At 39.8% G+C, this 25,361-nt stretch overlaps 2 protein-coding genes across 2 annotated transcripts in view; one reads left to right on the top strand and one right to left on the bottom strand.

Moving 5' to 3' along the window:
- The window catches only part of homer1 (homer scaffold protein 1), a 29,051-nt gene extending 14,419 nt beyond the window's left edge, over positions 1 to 14,632 (bottom strand). Inside the window, exon 1 of the mRNA XM_008288576.1 lies at positions 13,457 to 14,632. Within this exon, the coding sequence (XP_008286798.1) occupies positions 13,457 to 13,461 (5 nt within the window). The 5' untranslated portion in view covers positions 13,462 to 14,632. The remainder of the gene's footprint in view (positions 1 to 13,456) is intronic.
- Positions 14,633 to 17,687: 3,055 nt separating this feature from the next.
- The window catches only part of LOC103362272 (cardiomyopathy-associated protein 5), a 15,415-nt gene continuing 7,741 nt past the window's right edge, over positions 17,688 to 25,361 (top strand). The window contains exons 1-5 of the mRNA XM_008288585.1: positions 17,688 to 17,866; positions 19,148 to 21,367; positions 21,884 to 21,926; positions 24,606 to 24,787; positions 24,989 to 25,079. Coding sequence (XP_008286807.1) covers positions 17,742 to 17,866; positions 19,148 to 21,367; positions 21,884 to 21,926; positions 24,606 to 24,787; positions 24,989 to 25,079 — 2,661 coding nt within the window. The 5' untranslated portion in view covers positions 17,688 to 17,741. The remainder of the gene's footprint in view (positions 17,867 to 19,147; positions 21,368 to 21,883; positions 21,927 to 24,605; positions 24,788 to 24,988; positions 25,080 to 25,361) is intronic.

Here is a 25,361-nt window from a genome sequence, read left to right as displayed (position 1 = left end):
TGCACAAGCAAACTGGCAGATTATATGATAATTGCATCCCTAATCTGGTACTTTATGGTCATTTTTGCAAAAGAGATCTTGATCTCAATAGGTTCCCTAAATAAAACAAAGCTAATATTGCTTAAAATTGAAGTTAACACTCTAAACCTCAAAAAAAAAAAAAATGCCGGCAGGTTCGAAAGGTATGTTATATTTAAAAATTACTTAATTTATCAGACACAGAAACTCTGAAAAACAGGAAGATTTCTTTTCAATTGGAAAATAACCCAATCTTAGCTTAATACTGTGATATTTCATGACAATCATTTCATTCTACGCCTCACTTAAAAAGTTTGTGATAAATAAAGTGATTGTTAAAAACACAAGATTCTGTTCCTCAACACAACCAAGAAGCCACGACTGACTTAACTGTGAGTAGCTATTACATCCTAAAAATTCAGAGACTACTGAGCTGAACTGAGATGAACTGCAGGTTGTGTTTACACAGACCAGATAAGAGACGAGTATGGGGACAAATATGAATAAAATACTGTTAAGAAGAAATCGTAAAGATACCTATTGAATAGTCACATTTTTTCCCAAAAAACTAACAACTATGTTTTTCAAATGTGTGTCAATTTTTGTAACATAAAAAATAACAAAAATTAACTTCAGTTTAATCATTTCTTCATGATTTCTGGTTGCACACCTTCGTTATACTGCACACAAGATAATTCTGTGCTGTATCTGTTGTGGTGCTGAACTTCTGCCTATAACACATAACAGGATTTAACACTAAATCTGATGGGAAACGAGAAAACGATCGCTGTGAAAAAGTTCAGAAACAAGAAGCCTTGAAAAACAAATGCAGATTGTAACTCGGATGCAGGAGAGGAGAGAGGCAGACAGAGACGGGGGCGTCTTTCTCGAAGCCTACTGCCTCCTGTGTGGGTGGCTGAGATAAAATCAGGCAGGAATTATGCATTTTTTAAAAGCAGCAAACGCAAGGGCAGATATGCTAATATGCCTCCACTTTTAAAATAACAGAGTTGAACAATGCAGCAGAGCCCACACAGACATGGAACACCATCGTCTCCCTGTGAGCTGCGAGACAAGCGGCTGTGCTGTTTCACAGATGACAGCCCCCTCGGCCCTGTACGTCGGCGGCAAAGGTGTAAGGTGTAGAGCGAGCAAAGACTCTGAACGGCTCCTGAGCAACTTGTTAGAGAGAGCGGAGATGAGACTCATTAAAACACAACAGGCTGACTGATGGGAGCTAACAGGATCATGTGGGTTCAGAGAGAGTTGGGACGCTTCCATATTTGTCTGGCAGGTGCAGCTGTGGAGACACTCGTCGCTGTTTGGCTGTCACTCATTTCATTTTAAACAGCAGCTTTCACAGCCACGGCACCTGTGACAGAGGCAGCTCAGAGTGACACGTCTGAGCGATTCTGGCAAGGAAAGTGGCAGCGTGTTAGATTATTCTGCCTTATGTGAGTGAGTGTGTGCAGGCAGACCTGACCAGCTGGGTGTACGCTGACGGGAAGTGAGGCAGCGATGCCAAAGGTGACCTGGAAGCACCTGTGCCAACATACAGAGATCAGCAGACGCTGGACGACTGCCAAGCATAGCTATGGATGAAAAGCTCCCAGGGTCTCTTGGATTAAAAGCAAAACAAGCTGTAACTGTCTGGTTGTAACGGGTCGCAATGCACAAAAAATAAAAGCAGGGTTTTTTTTGTTGAGATGTGCAGACTCTGGAAAAGTCCCAGTTTGTCATTTTCCATTTGAAATATCAAAGCGTAGGACTGATGCTCATCATCTCCAGCTCACTGAAAGGACAGATGGGAAAACTGTAAAGGAGGATATAACATCGTCAAGCTTTCTTAAATACAAGAATCTGCAACTTTCTCATCTAAAGGTTACAATAAAAATCTTTTACAAAATAATTTCAAAAGAGATCCATCTGCTTTGTGTCTTTCTAAGTCATGAAATTTCAAGACTAATAAATATTTGAATGAGAAGCACGTAAATCCAGAGTGTATCAACGTACAGTTAGGTTAAGACTCTACATGTAACACACATTAAATATCAAAGGTTTATTTTAACCTCTGTATTATCCATTATTGTGGCTGCTGTGTCCCTGTGCTAGCTCCATCTCTGCTGTAAAGATGATATCAAAGGACGGAAGCTCCCTGCAAGTGATTTTTACTTGAATCATTTTAAATATATGTATTCAGAGTAAACAGAAGTATGTGTGTGCAGGATTGTGCCTGGTTCAGAATGGGCTCATGGGAAGTGACTACACTTATCAGTAAGTGTACAGTAAAGGCAATAAGTTACCTTATATGACAGAAATTCAACCATTTTCCTGATATTTCTGACCATTTGCACACCAAACCTGTTTATTAAAACTGGCTAAAAACGGGTTTATTATTATTTTCAATTTTTAGCATTTTTGGCCTGGTGCCTTTCCTTTGGTGCTGACCAAAATGTTTAGGTCTTCTATGCAGGTAAAACCCTACATGAGCTTTATTTTTGATTGTGTTCACACAGTATCTTTGTGTTTGTTCATTTTGAAGTTTGTCAGTGATTCATGACTCCCGGAAAGGATGGAGGCTGAAAAAGTAAACAAATTAGCTGCCAGAAACAGCCATTCTGCCAACTGCATCACATGTGTGAAGCTGACTGTCTGGAAACTCAACATGTAATATGACAACCATTATGAGGACAATTCCTTTTAGTTTGATCTGCGAGGCTGGACAAGGATTATGGAAGCAAAGAGAAACAGAAGGTCCTGAAAGACTATGATGTGAAACTGGTGGTGTTCCTGCTGCTGTTCACTGACTGAAGAGAAATGCATCTGTTGAAGCCCAAATCAGCTGGAAGAACAGACCAAGAGCTGCTGGACTGAACGCTCTGCTCTCTATACAATCAGTAAAAGCTAATACAACAAGTAAAAAGACATTTAATGTGCTGGATATCTAGTTTGCTACAACCCCTCCAGCACAACCACATGCTAAATGGAAAGCTAAACACAGACACACACACATGTAAACAGACTGGTGAGCTGTGTCACTCAAAGAAACATTTAAAATGCTTCGTGTAAAAATCTGATTTTTTAAAAAGCTGCAGGGTCCCATTATCAGCCTGGCCAACTATCAGATCCAACACTCAGCACTTTTTCGAGTTTTAGTGTTTCCCGACAGAATAAATATATTATTAAAATCTGCAACTTTGGCTCTCATGCAGCTGTCTCTCCCCATCTCTAGTCACTTTTTTGTCTTGAGCATTGTCCTGTCCATAGCGCTGTGTTTCATGACACAAGTAACCGCTGAAGGACAAAAGGTTAAAAGATTCTCTTTAATAAACAGAAATAATCAGTCATTTTTTGTGCTGGAGCTTATGTTTGTCTAAATTTTCACGAGAAATACGCCACGCTGAAATAAACCAGAATCCTCTTTAATATTGTCAGCCTTATGATGGCGTTAGAAAGTCTGTGCTTGGTCGTGGGACCATGAATGTCATGAAATGCAACAAAACTGAATGCATATACAGTCGTGACTCAATAACACTAAATGTAAAACCTTCTTTTATGTTGGATAGCAAGGCTGTCGGATTGTCAAGAGGTCGAGATACAAGGAGGGCTTGATGCTTGAAGGCTCATTTGTTGTTAATATTCATTGTTTATAGCTGTTATAATAACTAGTGTATTGTTAGAATACTGCGCATTGCTGGATTTCACACCTAATCGACCGGTGCGATTGTGCACGCCAATTCCCCCCCGCTGGAGCACACCCCCGGGGTGGAAGTGGCTACAATACACTTTACTTGGCTGTTGATGGCACTTTAGTTTGCAGTCATAGTTCTGTTTCCACCATCGGTGGCGGCGGAAGGGGAGTGGCAGATACGCTCCACCATTACCATCCATGTTTACTTTCGCAAACACTGAGCACACTCGCTGCGTGGTGACGTCATTGTGTCCTCTTCTGCGCATGCGGGACACTTTTGGGTCGCATGACGTTCACACAGCAGGTCACATAGAAGTCGCATTTAATTGGAAATGTGAACGAACTAGCAGAAAATCAGATTTCACAAAAATATCCGAATTGAGCATTAAGTCCTGCAGTCTGAACGGAGCCAATCTGTTGGATTGTTAAATCAGATAATACGCCGTTATCCTGATTTATGACATAAAATGTCATGTCTGAGTCAGAATCCAAGGCTGTCGGTATGTTAAGGCTAGTTTTTATGGGTTCCATTCGTTTTTCCGTGCTGTCCTAAAACCCTGTTGGACAGCAAGGTTTTCGGATTGTTAAGGGTCGGATTATCGAGTCATATAAATTTTGGTTACCATGCCGACACCCATATCTCACACAGACATCATCATTTCAACATGCAAAATAGTTTTACTTCTACTTTGTGCTGCACTGAGTCAGAGATAATTGAGATCTTCTTTGACATTCTGGCCCACCGGACTAAAAGAAACAGGAGGGCTGGCAGCTTCAATCAGGATACAATTAGTCCATAAGCGGCTCAAATAAGAGCGCGGTCTTCATTCTGGCTACTAAGGGGAGCCCAACAGGCTCTTTATCTTGACAGTGGGACCCCTTAATAGAGACTTGGTCCAAAGATCCTATCAGCCAGGCTTCCAGGGAAAGTAGATATGATTGCTTGGCTGGAAGCTGAGTGTCCCAGGACTCCGCTGGGACTCGGCTATTGTTCCTGTCTCTGGGAACCTCTCGTCTCGTCTCAGTGTGTTAATTAAGTTAGCAGAGCGGAGGCTTGGCACATGTTATTTAAAGACAGACAGTTAATCAGAGAGATGGTGAGATGTGAGGGTGTGTTCACAGATTCACAGCGGTTCACACAGGCTGCCACTACTGTACTACACAAATGCACTACAGTAGGTTGGTGAATACGCTGACATCAGGAGAGGAGACGGGATGAAAATAAAGTTATAGGTAAGTCTGGATGGTTTGGAGGTTTTGTTCAAGTCAGTTATCATCATCCAGACTTGTTACTTCCTCTGACATGATTTGGTTAGAGCAGCTCTTCCCTGATCTCTACCAGGACATGGTCAGGATGAGCTCCTATGTATAATAAGTGAGGTTTAATACCAGATAAGTGAAGGGGTCAAATTGGCTCCTGAACTGGCCGTTCTTATGTAATTTACAATCATAACATTGGCAGACCATCAAGCTTTGAGCTTTTTTCAAAACAATTGAGTTTTTGACTTCACAATGAAGTAACAGAGGCAGTCTTCTCATTTCTAGCTGCTGATCGCTGATTTGATTTCCAGCTAACTTGTTAAAAAAACAAAACCTTGTAAAAGGGTCCTAAATATGCTACTGATGCTTGCATACTTAATATCGTGCTCAGAAACTGAAGATGTGTTTTCTTATAATTGTCAAACACATTTGAAGGGGAATTTTGAAATGTCACAAAAAAAACATTTAAAATGTGGACTAGGACCGTTTCCAGCGACAGCTCTGTGGATAAACTAGACTGTGTAGTGTCAGCAGGTGGCGGTACAGGTTACGTTACACATGGCTGGAATAGAGAGAGTAGAAGAAGCTGGAAACAACTCTGACAAAAACCTTGAAACAGAAACAAACGAAACATGTTTCCATTTTGACTATTTTTCGAAAAAAATCAAGAACCACCTTAAGCAAGCATAAATCCTTTTTGTTTGTGCAAAAGGAGTCTTTTTTTTAAATTTGGCAGTTTCCATTAAGTTTATCTAATGTAACATTTTTAATTCCCGTTGCTCCTTTGAAATATTTTCTTCTAAACTCAACTGACTCGAAACTCTCTTGACATTTTCCTCGCTCTTCTTTCCTTCCTCAACCACTTTGCTTGCTAACCTCCCGTGCTAGCCGCTAAATTGACCCAAATAATCTGAGTGCGGCCGACTGGCTTCATCTGATAGGTCAAATGCTGTGAATGCATGGCACATTTCACAGGTAAATGTTCACTTGTAGAGGATGAATAACATAATTTTTCTTACTCATCGTGTTCTACACAGTCTTTTGTTTATTTAGCTTGTTCACATCTCGATGAAGTTCAAAATACAATCTACACCAGTATGTATATATCTGCAGGAAGCTGATATGATGGTTAACATCTTTAGATACTGGCGGGCTTGGTTTATACTTTATTCTTTTGTCAAACAGTATGTTTCACTTTCAAGACAACAGTGATTTAGCATCAACTTAAGAGGATTTGGTGGATTAAGCCACGACTTTAATTTGACTGTTATAAAGCATGCATTACTGCTGCCTTCCCTCTGCTCGACATTGTCAAAGTCTTAATTAGCCGTCGTTTGTCAGGGGACTGAAGTGGATCATTTTAAATATCAGGCTGTCATTAGTGTGACAGCGTGGCCTAGATGAAAATCTGCCCCGGTGCTGTGTGTCTCTGGGAGAGTGTGTAGCGATTGTTAGCCCATAATCCCTTTTCACAATGAAACGTACTGTGGCATTCAAGTCTCAATGACAGGAATCTGAGCACAGATGTCATCAGATCAGCAGTTCTCCACGTGCAGCCAGCGGATACATTCACAGCAGAAGACACACACACACACAGACACAGGGTTTTGTTTTTTTTCATGGGGACAAACAAAGATGAGCACTGTTTGTGACTGAAGCCATAATGTTCTGATGAGCTTCCCACGACACACAAAATGTGTTATTTAACAGGACATGTTTCTGTCACATTTACAGAGACCAACAAGGATTGGAGACAGCTGGAAATAATTACTTTTAAACAGAAAATCCCCACTAACGAATGAGTCTTTCTCCAGATAATGAGCTTTTATTAATTTATACTGTAGTCTGTGTCTTAATTTTAGGGGCTGGAGCTGCAGCTAATGATTATTTTCATTGTTGATAAGTCTGATTAATCTTAATTGTTTCACCACTGGCTAGTAAATATTTTTAAATTTTTTTTAAAAATGCCAACTGCAATGTCCCTGGGCACAAAGTGATGATTTCAAGTGACAAGTTTAGTCCAACTCAGTCTAAAAACCCAGGTAATTTGGTTTAGACTAAAAACAGAAAAAAGCACAAAGGCTTCACATTTGGGCAGACTGATTTTTTGTTCTAAAAAGATTAGAAAATGCAAACCCCAGCATCCTACATTTGGAAGAGATGTCACAGCAAAGCTCTCCTTTCTTGTTGTAATCTCTGCTGTCTAAAAATGTCTCCAACACTCGTGGACGCAGCTCTTTTTCTGAGCTGATGTTGAGCCTGTAAATGTTTCTGGTTTAGTAGAAGTTGTGCTTTTTAAAAGCAATTTAAAAATAAAAACACTGAACAAACAGAAATGTTTGATATTTTCCCCCAATCAAGTGAATCACACAACATACTGTTGAGAAATGTTTTTTTTTTCTTTTTTCTAAGGTTGGAAGTTGGAAAAGAATCACGATTCTTTAAAAAAAAAAGAAAAAGAAAGAAATCCCTAAAATGACACCATTTTTCAGAGCCATAGACTGTAAAAACAGAAAGACTTCCTGGATGTTCAACTTTCTGATAATCGTAGAACTCCTCAAGTGTGAGATGTGGGTCAGTTGTGAAAATTAACCAATTCTAAACTTACAATCATACTATTTCATCAAAGTCACTATATTCTACATGCCTCATATAAAAAAAACAAAAAACACCAAAAAATAGAGTTTACGCTAGAACCTGTAAAAAAAAACAAAAACTGAAAAGCCTGCCCTGTACGACACAAGTGAGAGACATGACTGACTCAGCTGTGACCAATTAAAATTAAAAATGTAAGTAGTAAAATATATATATCTCTATAGGATCCATTTTTCACCCATTTTCAGGTTTTGAAAAATAAATAATCAAAGAAATTCCACTTCTTCTTCTTCTTTTTTTTTTTAGATTCATCACATTATAGTTTCATTATTCTGCACTAAAGACACTTGTGACTTCTTTCTACTTTTCATAAAAGGTGCAGGACTTTATTTTGCTGGTAAAAATTAACCTAAAATGAATAAAAATGTGAGGGGAAACTGCTTAGGATGTAGTGCATTAAAATAATAATTAAAAGCCATATTAATTCATATGGTCATTATAAAACAGTAAACACACATCCTCTGTACCGTATTGAGGGAGTGAAGCAAGAAAAATAAAAATAAACTGACTACAACAACAGACAACTTCACTGTGTGAGAGCGCTGACGGCTGCAGCCTGTGCTTGCTATGCACACGAATAATAACCCTGCATTACTAACTTAGCTGCTGTGTCGTCATGGCAACAGCCCATGTGACTCAGGGCCGGTCATGAGCCGTGAACATCCTCCAACTCTGTCGCTCTCTCTCCATCCCACATGCTCTCTCGCCCAATCCATTCCCAGTGTCCCTGTCGGTTAACCCACTCGCAGAGGGAGGCAGCAGGGGCCTGGCAAGGCGAAGCCTCCAGCCTGAAACACCCATATGCTGCTCACCGGCCTCGCCGCCTTCAGCAGCACGTACAGGAGACAGCTTGTGCGCATGTTGGAGGACGAGCTGGCCTGACACTTTCCAACAAGTTCTCAAGAACAGTGGCGCACGAACAGCGCCTTCTCTGCTGCCATCACTTTGTACAAAGGTAAAAAGTTCAAACAGTAATCCGTCTTCCTTGATTTTCATGGAAAATATCACAAACCAATGAAGGAAGTGAAAGAGAAATGACAGAAATTATGAAGCTTTGAAGAAAAGCACACAAATACAACACAACACTGGCTGGTAACATGTGGACCGCACGCCTCATTTGAAAGGTTATTTCACTGACATTTTCTTCTACTCATCCATTAATTGTTCATATTAATGGACCAGCTTAAAAATAATGATATTTCAGCCAATAATAATAACTTTTAAACAAATAATATTTACATAAACCTTATATTTGATATTTTTAATGGCTCCAGCAAAATCTGTAGGAAATCAAATTTTAAACAAGGGTGATGTTGGGGTACTTAAAGGTAAGAATCCATATTTCCTACTAAAAATACAGTCTTTGGTCATTTCATCAACTTTTGAGGCCTTTAACATCAGCAGAATTGAACATGTGGCAAGTATGGCAAGACAAAGTTCCAGTTTTTTGCTATTTTGAGGTGTCAGAACTGTGACATGAACTCATTTATTGGACCACAAAAACTGGTGAGTATTGGGGTCTATATATTGTTATTATATGTGCAAAATTACACATTCGTGACCCACATCTAAGAAGCTAGATTGAAAGTGCAGTGCATACCCCACTGCATGAGATGGGTTTAATAAAGGGAAAAGTTGGTGTCAGACTGTGTGATAACACTTTTGAGGCCTTTCAGATGGTGTGATGAATGAATCACTGCGCCACCATGTGAATAGTGACGATGGTTTGGACTTCACGCACTTAAATATAAGATAACATCAGTCAGTTGTAGCCAGAAAAGATAATAAAACAACACGGGATGCTGATTTGGTCGTGCGTTCAGATTGTATTTTAAATAATTACTTGATTTGCATTCGTGATGTGTTTTCATTGAGCTTTTATATAAACACAAATGACAGCGTAACACCTACAGTAATAGTCTGTATGTGTTTAGTGTATTTAAATAGTTCTTCACTGATGTGTTTATCGCTGCAGGTTCTCTCTCCTCTTCGTCTACTGCTGCCGTCAAATAACACCAAAAATAACCCCCATAATACAAATGCTTAAATATACTTCTGGAAGTGAAACTTTTGAATTACATTTGACATTGAGACACATCACTATCTTCTTTTAACTCACTTTTGAAGACTTATTTATATCTTTCTTGTAGATTCTCTCTTAATTTTTAGGTCCAAATTAGTTCTTGGCTGTTACACTGATAATAATATCTCGTTCTACTGTAAGTTTAAATACACCCATTGTTATTAGATTTTATCCCTGGTGTTTTATGTCGTTTTTATTACCATCAATTCTTTAAAATGTTTAGTTCTTTTTCACACAACTGTCTATTATTATTATTATTATTGTGTATATGTTGTATAGGGCCAGAATTACAGAATATTCTTATTGCCAATTAAGCTGTTAATTATTTTCTCGAACAATCAATTAGAGGTTTGGTCTAAAAGCCCAGCTTTATAGGAGAATTATCTCACTATTGCATGGCATGTGCTGGCTAATATTTCCTACAATGTCATACATGAATCCCAGTGACAGCAGTGTGTCGCTGCTGTCACTGCAAACACATTGTTTCCAGTACAAACACGGTACTAGAACACAAGTACAAGAATAAGCTAATTAAGGGCTGAGTGCACACAAGGATAGGACACGCTCTCTCTCTCTCTGCGCCGCAGGAATTGATTGTTGACTGGATTATAACCATTGGCCTTGAGAATTACTGAGGATGCGCTTTGCACGAGGAGGTTATCAGTTCACCCCCCCTCCTCCTCCGCCTCCTCCTCCTCCTCCTCCTCCAACCACAATATGACAACAAACCAATCACATGCTACATCATCTGCTTTCATCTGGAGTAAGAACTAGGTCGCTCTTGATCAGGAGAATCACCATACATCTGCAGGTTCAGCTGCATGCAGCGCACGAGCCAAGTCATGGCGACTTAAAAAGACTTATCTCTTATCTTTGGCAGCACAAAATTAATTGCAACACTCTTCTTCTTCTTTTTTTTTTTTTACAACTATTTTTTCCGTATGGAGCAGTATGACCAAATATGCACTGCTTTGTCCTGCTCTCTGCCATCACTTCATCAGCAGTAGCCTACTTCATTACAGTCTAATCTTTTGGCTTCTGTAATCTACCATTCATTCAACCTTTATTTCAACTCTGAATACACTGAGGTATGGAGGCCTCATTTACAATGTAGTCAGGTTTGGAAATAAACGTTGCAGGCACACAGATAAAAAAAAACTGGATAACAAGGGCAAAAAATACATTAAAGGTCAAATAGCATATTTTTAAACGCAATACTTAGAGCATTTAGGATTTAAAAACTAATCAATCAACTAGCTGGAAGTACAATAAGATGACATCTAAACCACCCCAAGGAAAAAATGAGTCAGGCTTTAGATTAGGTAGGTCTGCATGTGAGTCCCCGTTGCAGGTGTGCCGTGAGTAAAACCAGATTTTCTAGGCTCAGTAAAAACAGCCGACACCTGCAGAGTAATCCAATCATTTGTTTGGTAAGGACCCACTTTAAGAGACAGCAATGAAGTAATGTAAAGGGAAAAAAACTAACAGGAAGAGCCTCATAAATAAATAAAACCCAGTGTCTACCATTCTGTAAGGAGAGGGCTAGACACCCAACATGAGCACACATTTCACAGTTATCCGTATTGTAATTATGATGAGTAATATTATTAATGCAGAGTAATAAAGAACAGAGCTAAACAAATTAATTTCAAATCACAATTTAGAAAAAATGCTTTTAGCAAATTGCAAAGGCTGCAATTTAGGATATACATTATGCAGTGTGTCTAAGTCATGAGTGACCTAAAAAATTATATTGCAAATCACAATATCTGTTTGAAAAAAAAAAAAAAAAAGCAATTAGATATTTTTCCCAAATCGTTCATCCCTTATAAACAGTGTCAAAGGGCTTAAGAGTCACAGCTGATGCATGCATGTGTAAAAATGTCACCATAATCCAACAGTGATAGAAAAGTTGCCTCAATAGGCTTTTTTCTACCTTACAGTGGAAAACATGATTTAATCTTGTAAGAGAAACCAATTTTTTGTCGTAATTTCACCACTAGTTTGGACACACGATATTTAAATGTCAGCTTCTCATCAATCCATATTACAAGATGCAAGTACTCTCTTTCAATAGTTGTGCCATTCACACTAGAGCTATCTGGTCACAATCAGTAGTTTTGGCTCTGCTGAAAATCATGAATTTAGTTTTAAAAAACTGTCAGTGTATGGAGGCTTTCATGGATATAATGATGGACAGCTACTGCTACCAGTCGTGCAGGGTGTACTGGTGTATATCTGAGGCAGTGCTGCATTTCTCTATAATGTATCTTTAGTGGCCTTATATCCTCAGGTGGGCCCTTCTAGCTTCTCCAAGGTCAAGGTTTAAATCTAAAAGCGGCCCTGTAGCTTTGGGAAGACCTGCCTGAGGAGGTAAGGCTCACAGAATCAGGCACTTCTTTTAAATCACTTTTTGAGGCCCCTTTTTATACTTGTTTTTATGTTATGCCTTACTTTTATTGTTCATTAAGCTTTTCTGTTGCTCCTGCTCCAGTTTGTGCCTCTTCCCCTCTGTCCCTGTACCTTCCTGCAAGGTCTGACCTGCAGCTACTGATCCCACCAATCTGTCCAGTGTTTATGTCCTGTTGTTTGTTGTCTGTCTGTCTCTGCTCTCTGCCCTTGACCCTCAACCCAACCAGTTGAGGCAGATGGCTGTCCTCCCTGAGCCTGGTTCTACCAGAGGCCTCCACCTGGGTAAAGACAGTTCCTCCTCTCCACTGTGGTCAGTGTGCTTGCTCAAAGGGCATCTCTGGATTTGTTGGGTTTTCCATGTATAATCCTCATAAGTCTTAATCTCAATTATTATTCATACATAATATTGTAGGGTCTGAACTTTAGGATCTCAATTAGTCAGGTATATTTGCATAATTAATAGTATTGTGGGGTCTTAACTTTATTATATAATTTAGTCAGGGAAATGTGTACCTTTCAACTGGGATTTTGAAGTGTTTAATAAATTTGTAACACCAATTTTGTTACTCTACTGAAAAGCAAAGACATCGTTTGAAACATGCAGCACACTTTCCATAATCAGAATACATGTAGTAACCCTACAACATATCTGATTTCATAGTTTTTACACATGTAAACATTGTGCATTACACTTTAAAAGGCCAAAAAAAACTTTTAAGTCTTTATATGTAAAAAAAAAAATCTAATTTTCTTTAAAAAAAAAAAAAAAAAAAAAGATTTTATGGAGTTTAGGTTTTTAATATTATTTTACATTAGACATTCAAACTTACAGCATATTTTGTAACTTCACTGATATTTCTGTGTATTTACTAAAAATCCAAAAAAGCAAAATTACACTTCTTTTATTTCTACAGTGTATAAATAACGACTGTAGACTTGACTATTAGGGTTTAATTGTAATAATTCTTTTAGTTGTATTTTTCAATATTGACACATTGCGTTTTTGCATTTGTAGGTTTTTTAGTTTTAACTTTATCTTAATTACCGTTTGGGTATCCTGCTTCTGCGTTATCAGTCAGAGCACTTTGTGACCCCAGTTTGTTGTTGTTGTTGTTGTTTTAAGTGCTATATAAATAAAGTTCCTCCACTATTTCTATGTGCTGACATGTGACGGCGGGACATGTAGTTAGCGGTGGGTGGCTAAGCTACGCTGTCTGCTCCGGGCTGTCAGCTGGGACTGAGCTGGAGGTGTCCCTGCTCTAACCTGCAGCTGGGCTCCACAAATCTGCAAAAACAAAGTGACGATTACAGCCTCCACCGCTCTGCCAGCTACATACCCCATTTTAGCTGGATTTCGTCGCCGAGCTGAGTCGAAAAGGATCCTCTCGGTGGTCTCTGGAGGGCGGTGTGAACAGGCTGCTGGAGGTTAGCTTTGGCTCTTGATCCCTCTGAATAAAGCCGCTCTGGTCGGTCGTTTGTGCCGGCGGAGCCACTCTGGCTGCTCTCAGTCCGACATGGCTCGGTGTGTTGTTGTTATGCCCTTGGGTGCATCATCTTTTTTTTTTTTTTTTTGGCTGGGTGTTGGTTTCATCCGAGCAGACGTGTCGGTGCATGCATGATGACCGAGAACACACAGCAGCGCTGGCGCTAGTAGCTGCTGCTACCCGTTAGCTAAATAAGACCAAACTCCCTGGGATTATGGAGCTAAACTCGGGAGCAGACTGACAGCAGAGGGAGTGTGATTTACAGCCAAATTAAGCTGGTGAAGTTGCGCTTTTAAATCCACAGAGAAAATATCGGCAGAGAGAAAAGGTTGTTTAAAACAGCGCATAGTCTCTAAAAACGCTAGCTTTATCCATTCGGGGTTAGCTTGCAGTGAACACTCCGCTGCCACATAAAAACTTAACATTCACTCCTCAGTTTCTCCAATCCGACTGCTCATAAATCCCAGTGGTCGTCTCTGGCTCCTCCGTACCGCCCGCTGTGCCATCAACCGACAGATATTAGAGAGTTTCACCGCCGCGAGTGACACGTTTCCCGCTGCCCGGCGGTGACAGACATCTTCTTTCCATACGGAGCTTCATCTCCGCCGCTTCTCGAGGCAACACAGAACAACAGTCGGTGCTCGCTCCGGGTTTGACCATCACGTCCCGTCCTCCTCCAAGACTACAGCAGCTCCGTTGGTGCTCACCGCGGACTCACAGGCTAATGAGGAGACTCCTGCTCGCGTTTGTCTCGTTATTTCGTCCGACCCGGGACTCAGACGGTGTGAGGATACGGTGCTGATGCTGCTGCTGCTCCTCCGGCCGGTTCATCCTCTCTCATCTCCAGCCCGTCTGTCCTCTGTGAGCCCCGCAGCTCATTCATCTGATCAGCTCCATCAGCCGCCGCCGCCGCTCCGGGGACCGTTACACCTGCGACGTCATCACGCTACGTCTACGGCTGATATTTTGACGTAATTGGCAATAAAGTGTTTCCTCACATGCGCTGTGAAGCAAAACAACAAAATTGCATTAATCATATCATAGTAATACTATAAGATACTATGATAAAAAAAAAAGAAACAAAAGTAAAGTACATTATAAATAAAAACAATGACTTATTTATTTGTTTTTACTTAAAAACTACCACATATAGGCGGTGTTACTTTATAAAATTTTACACTTCTCAGCAGTTCTTTCATACATCTGAAATCCAGTCAATCCAGTCATAGAAAAATGAAGAAAAAAAGGAACCATGACCATTTGCTTTTAAAAATATCTATTTTTAGGAATATCAGTATCATTTGTGGACAGAAAGTGTGCTGAAGTGAACAAATTTACAGTAATAAATCATAACAGACTGCAGCTTTGAAGTCCTACTTGCTTTGTTATTTCTTTTTGTTGCCAATAATGAATAACTCTCCACTTGAACTTGAATGTTAATAATACGTTTGTACATGTACATTCTTTTTCTTCTTCTTCTTCTTTTTTATTACAGGGGCTGATGTTGTACTGTCAGGATTTCATATCATCTTACTCCCAAACCACTTCTTTTAATTTTCTCCCACCAGTTAAGATTTATACTTGTACATATCTTTCCCATGGACATACAATTTCTCATAGGAGTGGAAAGATGGAGCCACTAAAAATCTTGGGGCTGCACGCAAAAAAAAAAAAAAAGCCATAACTGAACTTCAGGACATTTATGATGCTGTTGTAGTACAGAGACTTGTTGAAAATTACTAAATGCCTGAGGTGCATAGACTAATACAGGTGCTGTTAACATTTTAGATATTGGGGGTACCACCAGTGAAAACAGCTCAGGAGAACCTGCAGTGGTGTGTTTGCGGGGAAAAGTTTATTTATAATTTTAGTATTAAAATAAGAGCCCCATGACAGCAATTTTAGTGGTCAACACGGCATCAAGACTGCATGTATAGAATAACCAGGCAAATCTGAAAAAGAAAGTTTAGTGACTTTCCCCCAAAGCGAGGTTTAAATAGTGTTTTTTCTCCACAGGTTTTACTTCTGTGCACATGCACAGAGTTTTGCCACTCCCCTCTTGTGTCAGTGCAACAACATGAATGGTTTAGTGTTTAGCTGTTTAGGTGTGACGTGTGTCGTACAACCTCCATCTTTGGTGTTAGTGAATTCTTTAATAGATTTGTATTAAGGATTCCATAAATTTCAAGCCTCTCTCTTATAACATCTCTATCATAACTGACTAAGACACTGAGAAACAAATTCCTCTTTACTTCAAACATTATGAATTATTATAAATTAGAGTTTAACTAGAGAACTTTCTTTACTTCATAATATTTATTATTATTTCAGGATCTGTATAATTGCATTGTGTATAACTGCAATGAGTTAACCAGGGTTGGAGGAGGAGTGGCCTTACCAATCTTTAAACAGAAATAAAATCCTTTTCCTGGTGGAAGAAAATAAAAAGAGGTGGTTTTGCAGTACGAATATGTAAAATCCTGACAGTATAAAATGAGCTCTGTGGGTTGTTTTTTTTTTTCTAAGAATGTACATATACAAGCTTTTTTGTACTATTACCATGAGTTCAAGTAGAGGGTTATTTATTATTTTGAACAAAAAAGAACAAAGCCAGTAGGCTTTTTTGAGGGATGACGGAGCTTCACTATCAGCTACAGTCTGTTGTGATTTATTACCCTGTAAATGTGTTTACTTCAGCACACGTCTCGTGTACATACTGTACTGATATTCAGTACACAAGTTACATTCCAACACTCATCATTAGTAAGCATCTCTACTAAGAGGGACAGGTGGTAGGTTTACTGCTCACGTCTTATGCATCATTCATTTTCATTCAAAATGTACTAAATAAAAAAAGACATAAGTTTATATCAGCACATCTGAATGCATTATGTGCTTCTGGATTGCCATCTTCTGGACAGCTACTGATACAGCCAGTGATAATGATGTTCAGATGCTTCAGTAAAAATAGCAACACAAAAAAGTATAAACACTTTCTTCATTAACACTAGTTCTTTAGTAAGGGTATATATATATATACACTATGTATATTTCAGATTTTAACAAGTGTAAAATTATATTATGGATAAATTATATACATCGATTGCAAAAAAAGAAGAACATGGATCTGTGATGACCTGAATTAGGGAATTCTTCATATCATACAGGGACATACTATATATTAGAATAATATATATATAATGTTTGGTTCTTGATTAAGCTACTTTAATGCTGAAACAGTGGATTTATTGCATGATTATGTTGTTAATAGTCATTAAGGACAACCTGTTTCAGTCCTCCTGGCTGCTGCACACAGTGGTATTGCCCAATAAGCACAAAGTTTGTATATTAGCCAATGTTTGTCATGTCCACTGGGAAAGTTTATGATGCACAGAAGGTATGTCAGACCAGTTTACACAAGAGAACTTTTGCCCAGATACAACGTGCCGACTAAACCCTCCCCAACTCCTCCAGTCTTTCACTTCCCACGTTGTAACACTGCATGACAGACATGAACAGGTGTGAGGCTGACATTTTCATAGCAGCGTGGCTCAAAAGTACAGAAAAGCTGATTTCATAACACAAAATACTGACCTTTAGCCATTTCATGTGGCTCGTTAGCTCATAAATACTTATTAAGAGAGAAAAAGGTGATCAGGCTTGATTTTTATCGTTTTGTTTTCTTGATGGAAAATTTTGTTGCACAGCTACAAACCAAACCGAACACTTTAAACATTCTTGCCTATGACAGACTTACAGACAGACTCGACATCGGATACAGGCCACCAGCACTAAATTATATATAGACCTGGCAAGAAAAGCAAGGCAGAGACATTTACTCAATGTTGCTGCATTTTTAACTGTTCAAATTAGTCAAAGGCGACAACTGATCAATCCAGATTAACCTGTTAATTGTATGTACCAAATGCAAGGGTTCATCCTGTGTGAACAGATGACAAAATAATCCCCCTACATGTTGCAAATGCTTCACATGAAACACTGGAAGGATAGTTTTCTATTTCAAGATTACGCTGAGCATGAAAACTCAACTCAAGCCTGCTTGCTTAGAATGTGATCAACAGAGCAGCGCCGAGTTGTGCAGAGAGGCTAAAGCAAATTTATCAAGATATTACAAACTATGGACGCAGTGATGGAGGATTTAGTACGGTCAGATGTTGATGCTGAGATGACAGTGTTGACCCCTGAAGATATTACTGGGCAAAACCTTGATGCTGGTGATGAAGTGGAGACACTTCGAAACAGGTATTTTGTATTCTGGATGTATTGCTGCAGAGTCAAATGTGTAATGGAGCTTCATAGCCTTAATAACAGTAGGAAGCTGCTGAACGAAATCCATTTTTTCATTTATACCAAATCCCCAGTAGCTCAGAGGCAGCAGTTTATTTTAGAGTAATAAATTGGATCTATTTCCAAATAAAATGGGGAATTAATGGAGGAAATTCCATTAGTGGCCAACCCTTGTGTGTGTGTGTTTATACTGTAAATGTGGCTGAGCAGCTCTGCAGTGTGAAATCTCCTCTTTGGTTATATCTGTATGAATTAACCCTCTGAACCCCAAAGGCATGTTATGTTTTAAAAACAGTCAAAATTATACAATTTAATAGAACAAAAAACTATAAACACAGAAGGAAGAATCAGTATTTGAACTACTTATGTGACGCATTTTTCTGTGTGAAAAAAAAACATTAAAAAATAAGCCTAAAAATTCGATGCTTTATTAAAATCTCTTTATTTCACATCTCATTTTAAAACTTTGCAGAATAACGCATTTGCATGAAAATTCTGCCCGCCTCGGCACAACTGAGAAGCCACACCTGACTCAGCTGCAACTAACATGTCACGTGACAACAATGTAGTTTTTACAAAGCTTAGCCTGCAGGCTGTGTTTACACAGACTAGATTGAGCGGAAAATAAAAGAAACATGATGAATGAAATCAATGCAGCATGACAAAAAAGATATACAGAGGAACACGTTGTTGGAAGATACATTCAGTGTGAGGACATTTCTTTCTAAAGTTAATGCTGAACTGTGTGGAAAATGTAAATAATTAAATATATGTAATGTGTGGAGCCTCATTAAAATAAACACTAAATGACTCAACTTTTCTTTTTGAAATTATTTATGGCATGTTGCACTGCATAGAGGACATTTTTTCACTCTCTATGTCCAGCGAGTGTTGTGCTACTTTCATAGCAGTGCAGAAGTTTCTATTGCAGTAAAAATTTAATCAAAAGTGAGTGAAAAAGTAACAGGAGCAAAAAATGGGCAAAACCAGCTCAGGGTTCACAAAGTTAAATTTACCTACAAACAGAGTAGAACAGGCAGCTTTGTATAGCAATTTGGAGTATACCATGCCTATTGTCAGATCTCAACAGTCTCCTCCCAGCAAGTTTGTGCTGTTTGAGGGCGTTTCGGTAATCTGTTTTGAACTCCGGTACAAAAAACACCAAACCAAAAGAATCAATGGAACTCTTGAAGTTGGCTTAAAGCTGCTTCTTTGTTTGTGTTACTGTGCCTTCAGTTTACGTGAGGCTGTCCATGATGACAACGTCCGGCCTAAGATGCAGTGCCTGATGATGGACTCCTCTTTCTCCATGGTGACTATGCAAGGCGAAGACAGCGGAATCGCGTGGGAGACAACCCCGAGTCGCTGCACCACACCGTGGGCATCTGAAGCTGGAAACCATACTGTGGATCTCAGCTCTCCGGCTGCAGCACGGCCTGCAACACCTGGGTCTCATCCAGCAGGAAAGATAATCTTTGTTATGGATGAGGAGCTGATGTCAAGGCGGAAGAAAACTAAAGAGAGGGTAAGTCAGAAAAGCAAGCCAATCCTGTTCGAAAGCTCTGAAAACATCTCAGGACGGCCAGAGCTGGTGGAAGTCTCTCAACCCAATGTGAAAACTGAAGGAGAAGGAGACCAAGAGGAACCGGCTGATCCTCTGGAAGATAAAGAGCAACGGCTGTTCAGGTTGGTGTCTGAGGGCTCTGAAATCCTCAACATTGTTGTTCCTCCTAAACTGGTCACAGTGGATGAGGAGGTGAGCAAAGAAATGGTGGACAATCTGTCGTACCTGGAGGAGAGTCCTGTTGCTAAAGCCAGTGAGCAGACCCATGACAATGAACTGATGATCTCATTGGGATCAGATGCGGCACCAGGTGGCCCGGCCAAGCTTACACCTGCTGCAGGTCCCAGGGATCCACCAGGGGCTCCAGTGCCCAGACCTCCAGGCAGAGCAGCTCCTGGAAATGTGGACTACTTTGAGGCATTTAATCTGGTTGATGCTCAGGCTCCAGGGAGTCCTGCTGTGATTGCACAGGGGCAGGAGGAACCAGAGGCCGAGGCTGCCGCTGAGAGCCAGGACACTAAGAAACCTGTTCAGTCTAAAGACAACACGGTCACTGAAAGTGTGAATACTGACAAGTCAGACACAGTCAGTCTGGAGGAAATCACCAGTGAGCTTCTAGATGAAGTCTTCTATGGTGGTACAGAGGACTACATGAAAAGTCTAGACTCAGCGAGCGGAGGTGGAGCTGCAGGACGTGCGCCCTCCAGGCTTCCTTCAAAACCAAGTGGTTCAAATTTGTTTGGAAGCCAAGAGGACATCCTGACTCCAATCTTCCTACCTGATGGACCACCGAAAATTATTGACCCCATTTTGCTGGAGGAGCCCAAAGCCATGGCCTTCCTTTACACTGACCTGTATGAGGAAGCAATCGGCAGCCGGAAAAAAGAAGAAGACACAGAAAGTATGACCTCTGAGAAGTCCTTCCACAGCAGACATTCAGACAGGGAGGCCAGGGGATATTTGGAGAAATACGTCCTTATCGATGAGACTCCTGTGGTGGAGGCGGAACCAACAGACAAAGAAAAGCGCCCACAGGAAGGACCTCGAACACTGACCCAAGACTTGTATGATTTTGGAGATTTTATATCCAAGTCTGAAAAAGGTGAGGTGCCAAACACAGAGGAGGAAGTCACAGACTTCTTTAGGTCAAGTGCAAATTCCTCTCCGTGCGATATAGAGCCTTTCCCTCGTTCGCTAGAAGAAGATGACACACAGACAACAACAAAAAAGAAAGCCAAGACAGAGAAAAGTGTGTCTATAAAAGTAGAAAAAGCTGCAGAAAAATCTGTAGATCCACTTAGCATCTCAAGCTTTGAGTTCCCCTCAGAGGAACCAGAGTGGGGAGGTACAGATGAACATCCTACCGGCCTGGACGAGAAAACTGTCAGTGTGCATACAGATCAGGAAGGTTCAGACACAAATCATCCAGTCGCTCCACCAAGGAAAAAAGTGTCCACTCCTAAGGCTTGTCTTGAACTAGCACCTCTGACTCCAGTTGACGTTATTACACAAGAAAAAGAGGAAGAAGCAGGAGGGAAGGAGCAAAGGGAGGAGGAGAAAGAGACAGCGTCACCAGCAGAGACTGCAGATGAGGGCGATGGAGATGGAGAGGAAACAATGGCGGCGTCCTCTGATGTGACTCCATCTGAGAACGCTGCGGTAAAAGCTGGGCCTTCAGAAACTCAAAGTGTACAAGATGGCAATGAAAAACCAGCTGAAGAGGGAGACGTCAAAGCCAAAGGAGAGGGAAGAAGTGAGGCTGAAACAGATACAAAACAAACTGACGTAAAAGAGACTGATGCTACGGAGATTACTGCAGAGGAACAAGGAGATACTTCCACTGCTGTATCAACTGAACCAGCTAAAAACAATAGACAGTGTATAATTCTTTAGTATAGTTACAGTATGATTAGTAGTACAACATTATTTGGTCTTAAAATAACAGTACAACTACCCTACATTGTACAAATTCTTATTTTCTCCACTAATTTATATAGTTCACGTAGAATAAAGGCTGGAAAATGTGTTTTAATTATGGAAAATGTAAATTTTCATGGCATAGTTTTTTTCTTTTATTTTACAGTATTTTTCAGCCCCACGTTGCCAGAATAATAGTTTTTTTAAAGCATTTTTTTTTACATTCAACTGAGATAAATTTCTAAAGCTCCATATACACATTTGCATATCTCTAGTTTTTATAATTTCAGCAGTACTCTGCATTAATTTTAAAAATCTACTTTTTAATTTAAAGCAGTCACTATTACAGTAATCAGAATGTTTTTCCAGGCCTCTGGCGATAGTGCATGAATCCAAGTGTGTTTGAAGGAAGAACTTTGGGTCACGAGTGCAAATAAAAACGTTGAGAGTGCATGTGGTGGTGTTTGTGTGACTCTGGGATGCATCTTCAGCTATAAATACGACTGTGAACCTGATACCTTGTCTCAGCTAAGAGTCTGTGTGCTGTGCACCCACTTGTAAACAGTCAACAAAAATAAGATAATATGTGTCCTTCTTTCAAGACTACTTTTACCCTGTAATTCTGTTTAATCCTTAATGTGTTTGTTTATGTTAAATAAAAACATTTTAACCATGCATACCTGGCATATAAAATAATAATATATTATAAATATTAATTTGTGTCTGATGCTTCTAATTACATCAATAAAAATGATTCCTTCTCCTCTCTCATCAAAAAAGCCCAATTTTCACACTGTAGTTGTTTGAAATTATTTGCTTAATCATAATTGGTTTGGAGAAACCTTTTATTTTCCTTCTGTGGATGAGCATTAAAACAGCCTTCTGGTGTTAAACTCTACAGATGAATTGTTTTGCACAGTGAAGGTCAAAATAAAGTAGCTATAGGAAAAAAACACATTTCTGCATGGTGGGGGGCTTTTAGCAGACTGAACGGTGCACGTGTTGTCATAAAGCATATGGTTTATGTCCTGCTTAATTTGCACATACAGTTGCTGTGAGCCTTGAATCCAAAGGTGCCATCTGGAGCTCAGCAGTGATCCTGTGCCTGTTGACCTTGAAGAGGAGACTGAAAACACACTCACTCACATGCATTTGCACATGAGAAAACATGGTGTGAATGACATTCAAACAGAAGTGAATGTGTACCACAGACTGGTATCTTGTTTTGGCAGAGTAATACTTATGTTTGGAGGCTGTTGTCACCTGTGTCCACCTTACTGGAGCTGTTCTGTATTCACATTGAATGGGCTTTGGCGACACCTAGTGGACCAATATGAGTCTTCACATTTCTAACCTTTTGTCCAGCAGGTTTCAGATGTGTCCGTACTGAAACAGACCTGACTCACATTAATGGATCATAAACAGACTTGTGTAGAACTTGACAACAAGCTGTTGGAGATGCATTAATGTGAGTCAGGTGTGTTGTAGTACAGTAACTTTCTGTCCTCCACATCGACAGATGGCAGCTGTGAGTGGATGGATTACCAACAATTTACCAAAATAAGTCCCATAGTCATAGAAGTACAGTATATAGAGTGGATACACCATTTAACGTGATTATTAATACACACATTATTACAGCAGCACATGTTGGCTGATGAATCTACAGACAGAAAATCATTTAGTCACTGTTTTCATAATGGAATCACTGTTTTCCTTGACATGTATATAATTTTCTTACCTCTTTACAAACATATTGTATATAAGAGTTATTTCTTATTTTTCAATGAAAAATTTGTTTGGCCAAAGCAAAATTAATTTTTTCTACAAGAATTACAGAGAATTATATCAATGAATATGAACTGTGACTAATATAAGTTTATACATTTAATCAAATTGTGATAAAAATATATAGCATCTAAACAAACAAACCCATAAATAATGAGATCCTCGTTATGATTTTCCTTTTTTAGAAGCTCTTGTGTGATTTTGGAGGTGTGTTTCACATCATAAACATGCTGGAATATTCCACTTCTGCCAAGTTTCTGCAGACTGGAAGTCATCTTGTCAGCCAGTATATTGGCATACCCACAGTCATTCATGATGCCATCTATAAATGTTATCACTCCAACAACTTTTGTACTCATGCAGGCCCGCATCATCACATGTATGTATTTACTGTGGTAGTCCAGGCCAGGTTCATGCCAAACATGCTGAACTCTATCTGGACCATACAAATTAAACTTTATCTCATCTGCCCAAAGCATGTGCTCCCAATGTTAATCAGGTTTCTTTTTATGTTGTTTAGCAACTTTTTATCTTGCAGTTTGTGCAAAAGAGCAAGAATGGGTGTTTTTATTGGACACCATCCAATGATGTGACCTTATGTGACCTCGAATACATTTTTGCTGATAACCCCAGTGGCAAGTATGAAGCACATTAATGTCTATCTTTCAGAGCAAGCTTTTGCAAGTAGCACACTGTCTATGGCGTCAGTTTAAGAGACACGACCACTGCAGCTCGCTCTGTGCCTCCTGATTACAGCTGCTACTGTGTTTCTACTGATTTTAAGTTGATCAACAGTCTTCCTGAGTCCTTTAACACCTTTAAAGCCAATTCTGGTGTTCACAGCTAATTTTTCAACCATGTTTAAGCAGTTAGTGTCACTGGAATTCCTACATTTTCTCAGTTGTGTTTGACAGATTACAAAAAATACTGTGCACTGAGATTTGACTTTGGGGCCTTTGTTTTCAATGTAGTCCTTCTAAAATAAATTTAAAAAAAGAATTGCCCTTTGGGATAAATAAAGTTATCTGAATTTGAATTGAATTTGTAATTCTAAAATCTTTGTTTTTGATTGATCAGAAAAGATCACACTCTTGTTAACTTAAAAAAAAAAAAAAAGCCATTATTAAAAGATGAAGCAGTTTTGAATCATGTGAGTTGTAAGTGTTGTTGCCCAGAGTTGTACTAACGTAGCAGCTATTAGCTCGCTGTAACTGAGAATGTAGCGCTGCTTTAGTTAAACTATGTCTAGCTTAGACTATTAGGAGCTATAGACTAAAATAAAACAAACTCAGGAGCTGAAGCTAAACAAGCCAAATACTGTTCTGTTGAATGAATGAGCTGCATCCCGTTCAGCCTGTCTAGTTGGCGTATTTCTATACCAGAAGTCCCTCGTCGGCGCTGCGTTTGAGTACTTGGACTAGTTAGCTTTGTGCTAACTCCGCAATGGACAATGTCCCCGGTGTTAGCCCCGCGGACCCCCCTGGAGAAAACGGACCAGACAGCTGCGACAGCTCCTCCACGGACGATGGGTTAGTGGACGCTTTCGGGGACCTGGCTGCCCTCCCGGTGGAGGTCGGCGAGAGAAGACCGACCTGTTTACGGTGCCGGTGAGCTGAATTACAGTGAGGCTAATGCTAGCTAGCAGAGCTGTAGTGTGTGGACAGAGAGCCTTCTCCTCCTAACTGTGGCATGCTTTAATGAGGGAGCAGATTCATGTCGTTACAGAAAGCTCCAGAGAGATGGGGGCTATAGGCTGGGAACTTACTGGGATATCAAAGCTTCACGTCTGCAACTTTCCTCCCATGTAGTCGCCCTCAGAAGGTGTGTCTCTGTCCTTTTCTTCCACCACAACCCCTGGAGGTGTCCACATGTCTGTACGTAGTGCAGCATCCTGCAGAGGTGAGACACTGCTTCTTATATGTGACAGTTTTCTTTTAACAATAGTCAGATGTCATTTGAAAATAGTTTTGCTTGCTGTAGTCTTTGCCCACCTAGAGATCCCCAGTGTAAGTGATGGGTGATGAATCCACAGCCTTTGATTTGTTTACATGAAGCTGATTTCAGCCTTTACAATCACCTTTAGAAGCATTAAATTCCTTTTGAAATGCCTTGAAACGCATGAGGTCTCTTATCGTGCCCTTTTCAGACAATAATGTAAGTTAATTTCATCATGACTGCATA

Source organism: Stegastes partitus, unplaced genomic scaffold (assembly GCF_000690725.1).
Source record: "Stegastes partitus isolate 25-593 unplaced genomic scaffold, Stegastes_partitus-1.0.2 Scaffold566, whole genome shotgun sequence".
Classification (NCBI taxonomy): domain Eukaryota; kingdom Metazoa; phylum Chordata; class Actinopteri; family Pomacentridae; genus Stegastes; species Stegastes partitus.
The sequence above is the reverse complement of the archived record's forward strand: the minus strand, read 5'-3'. Positions and strand labels throughout refer to the sequence as shown.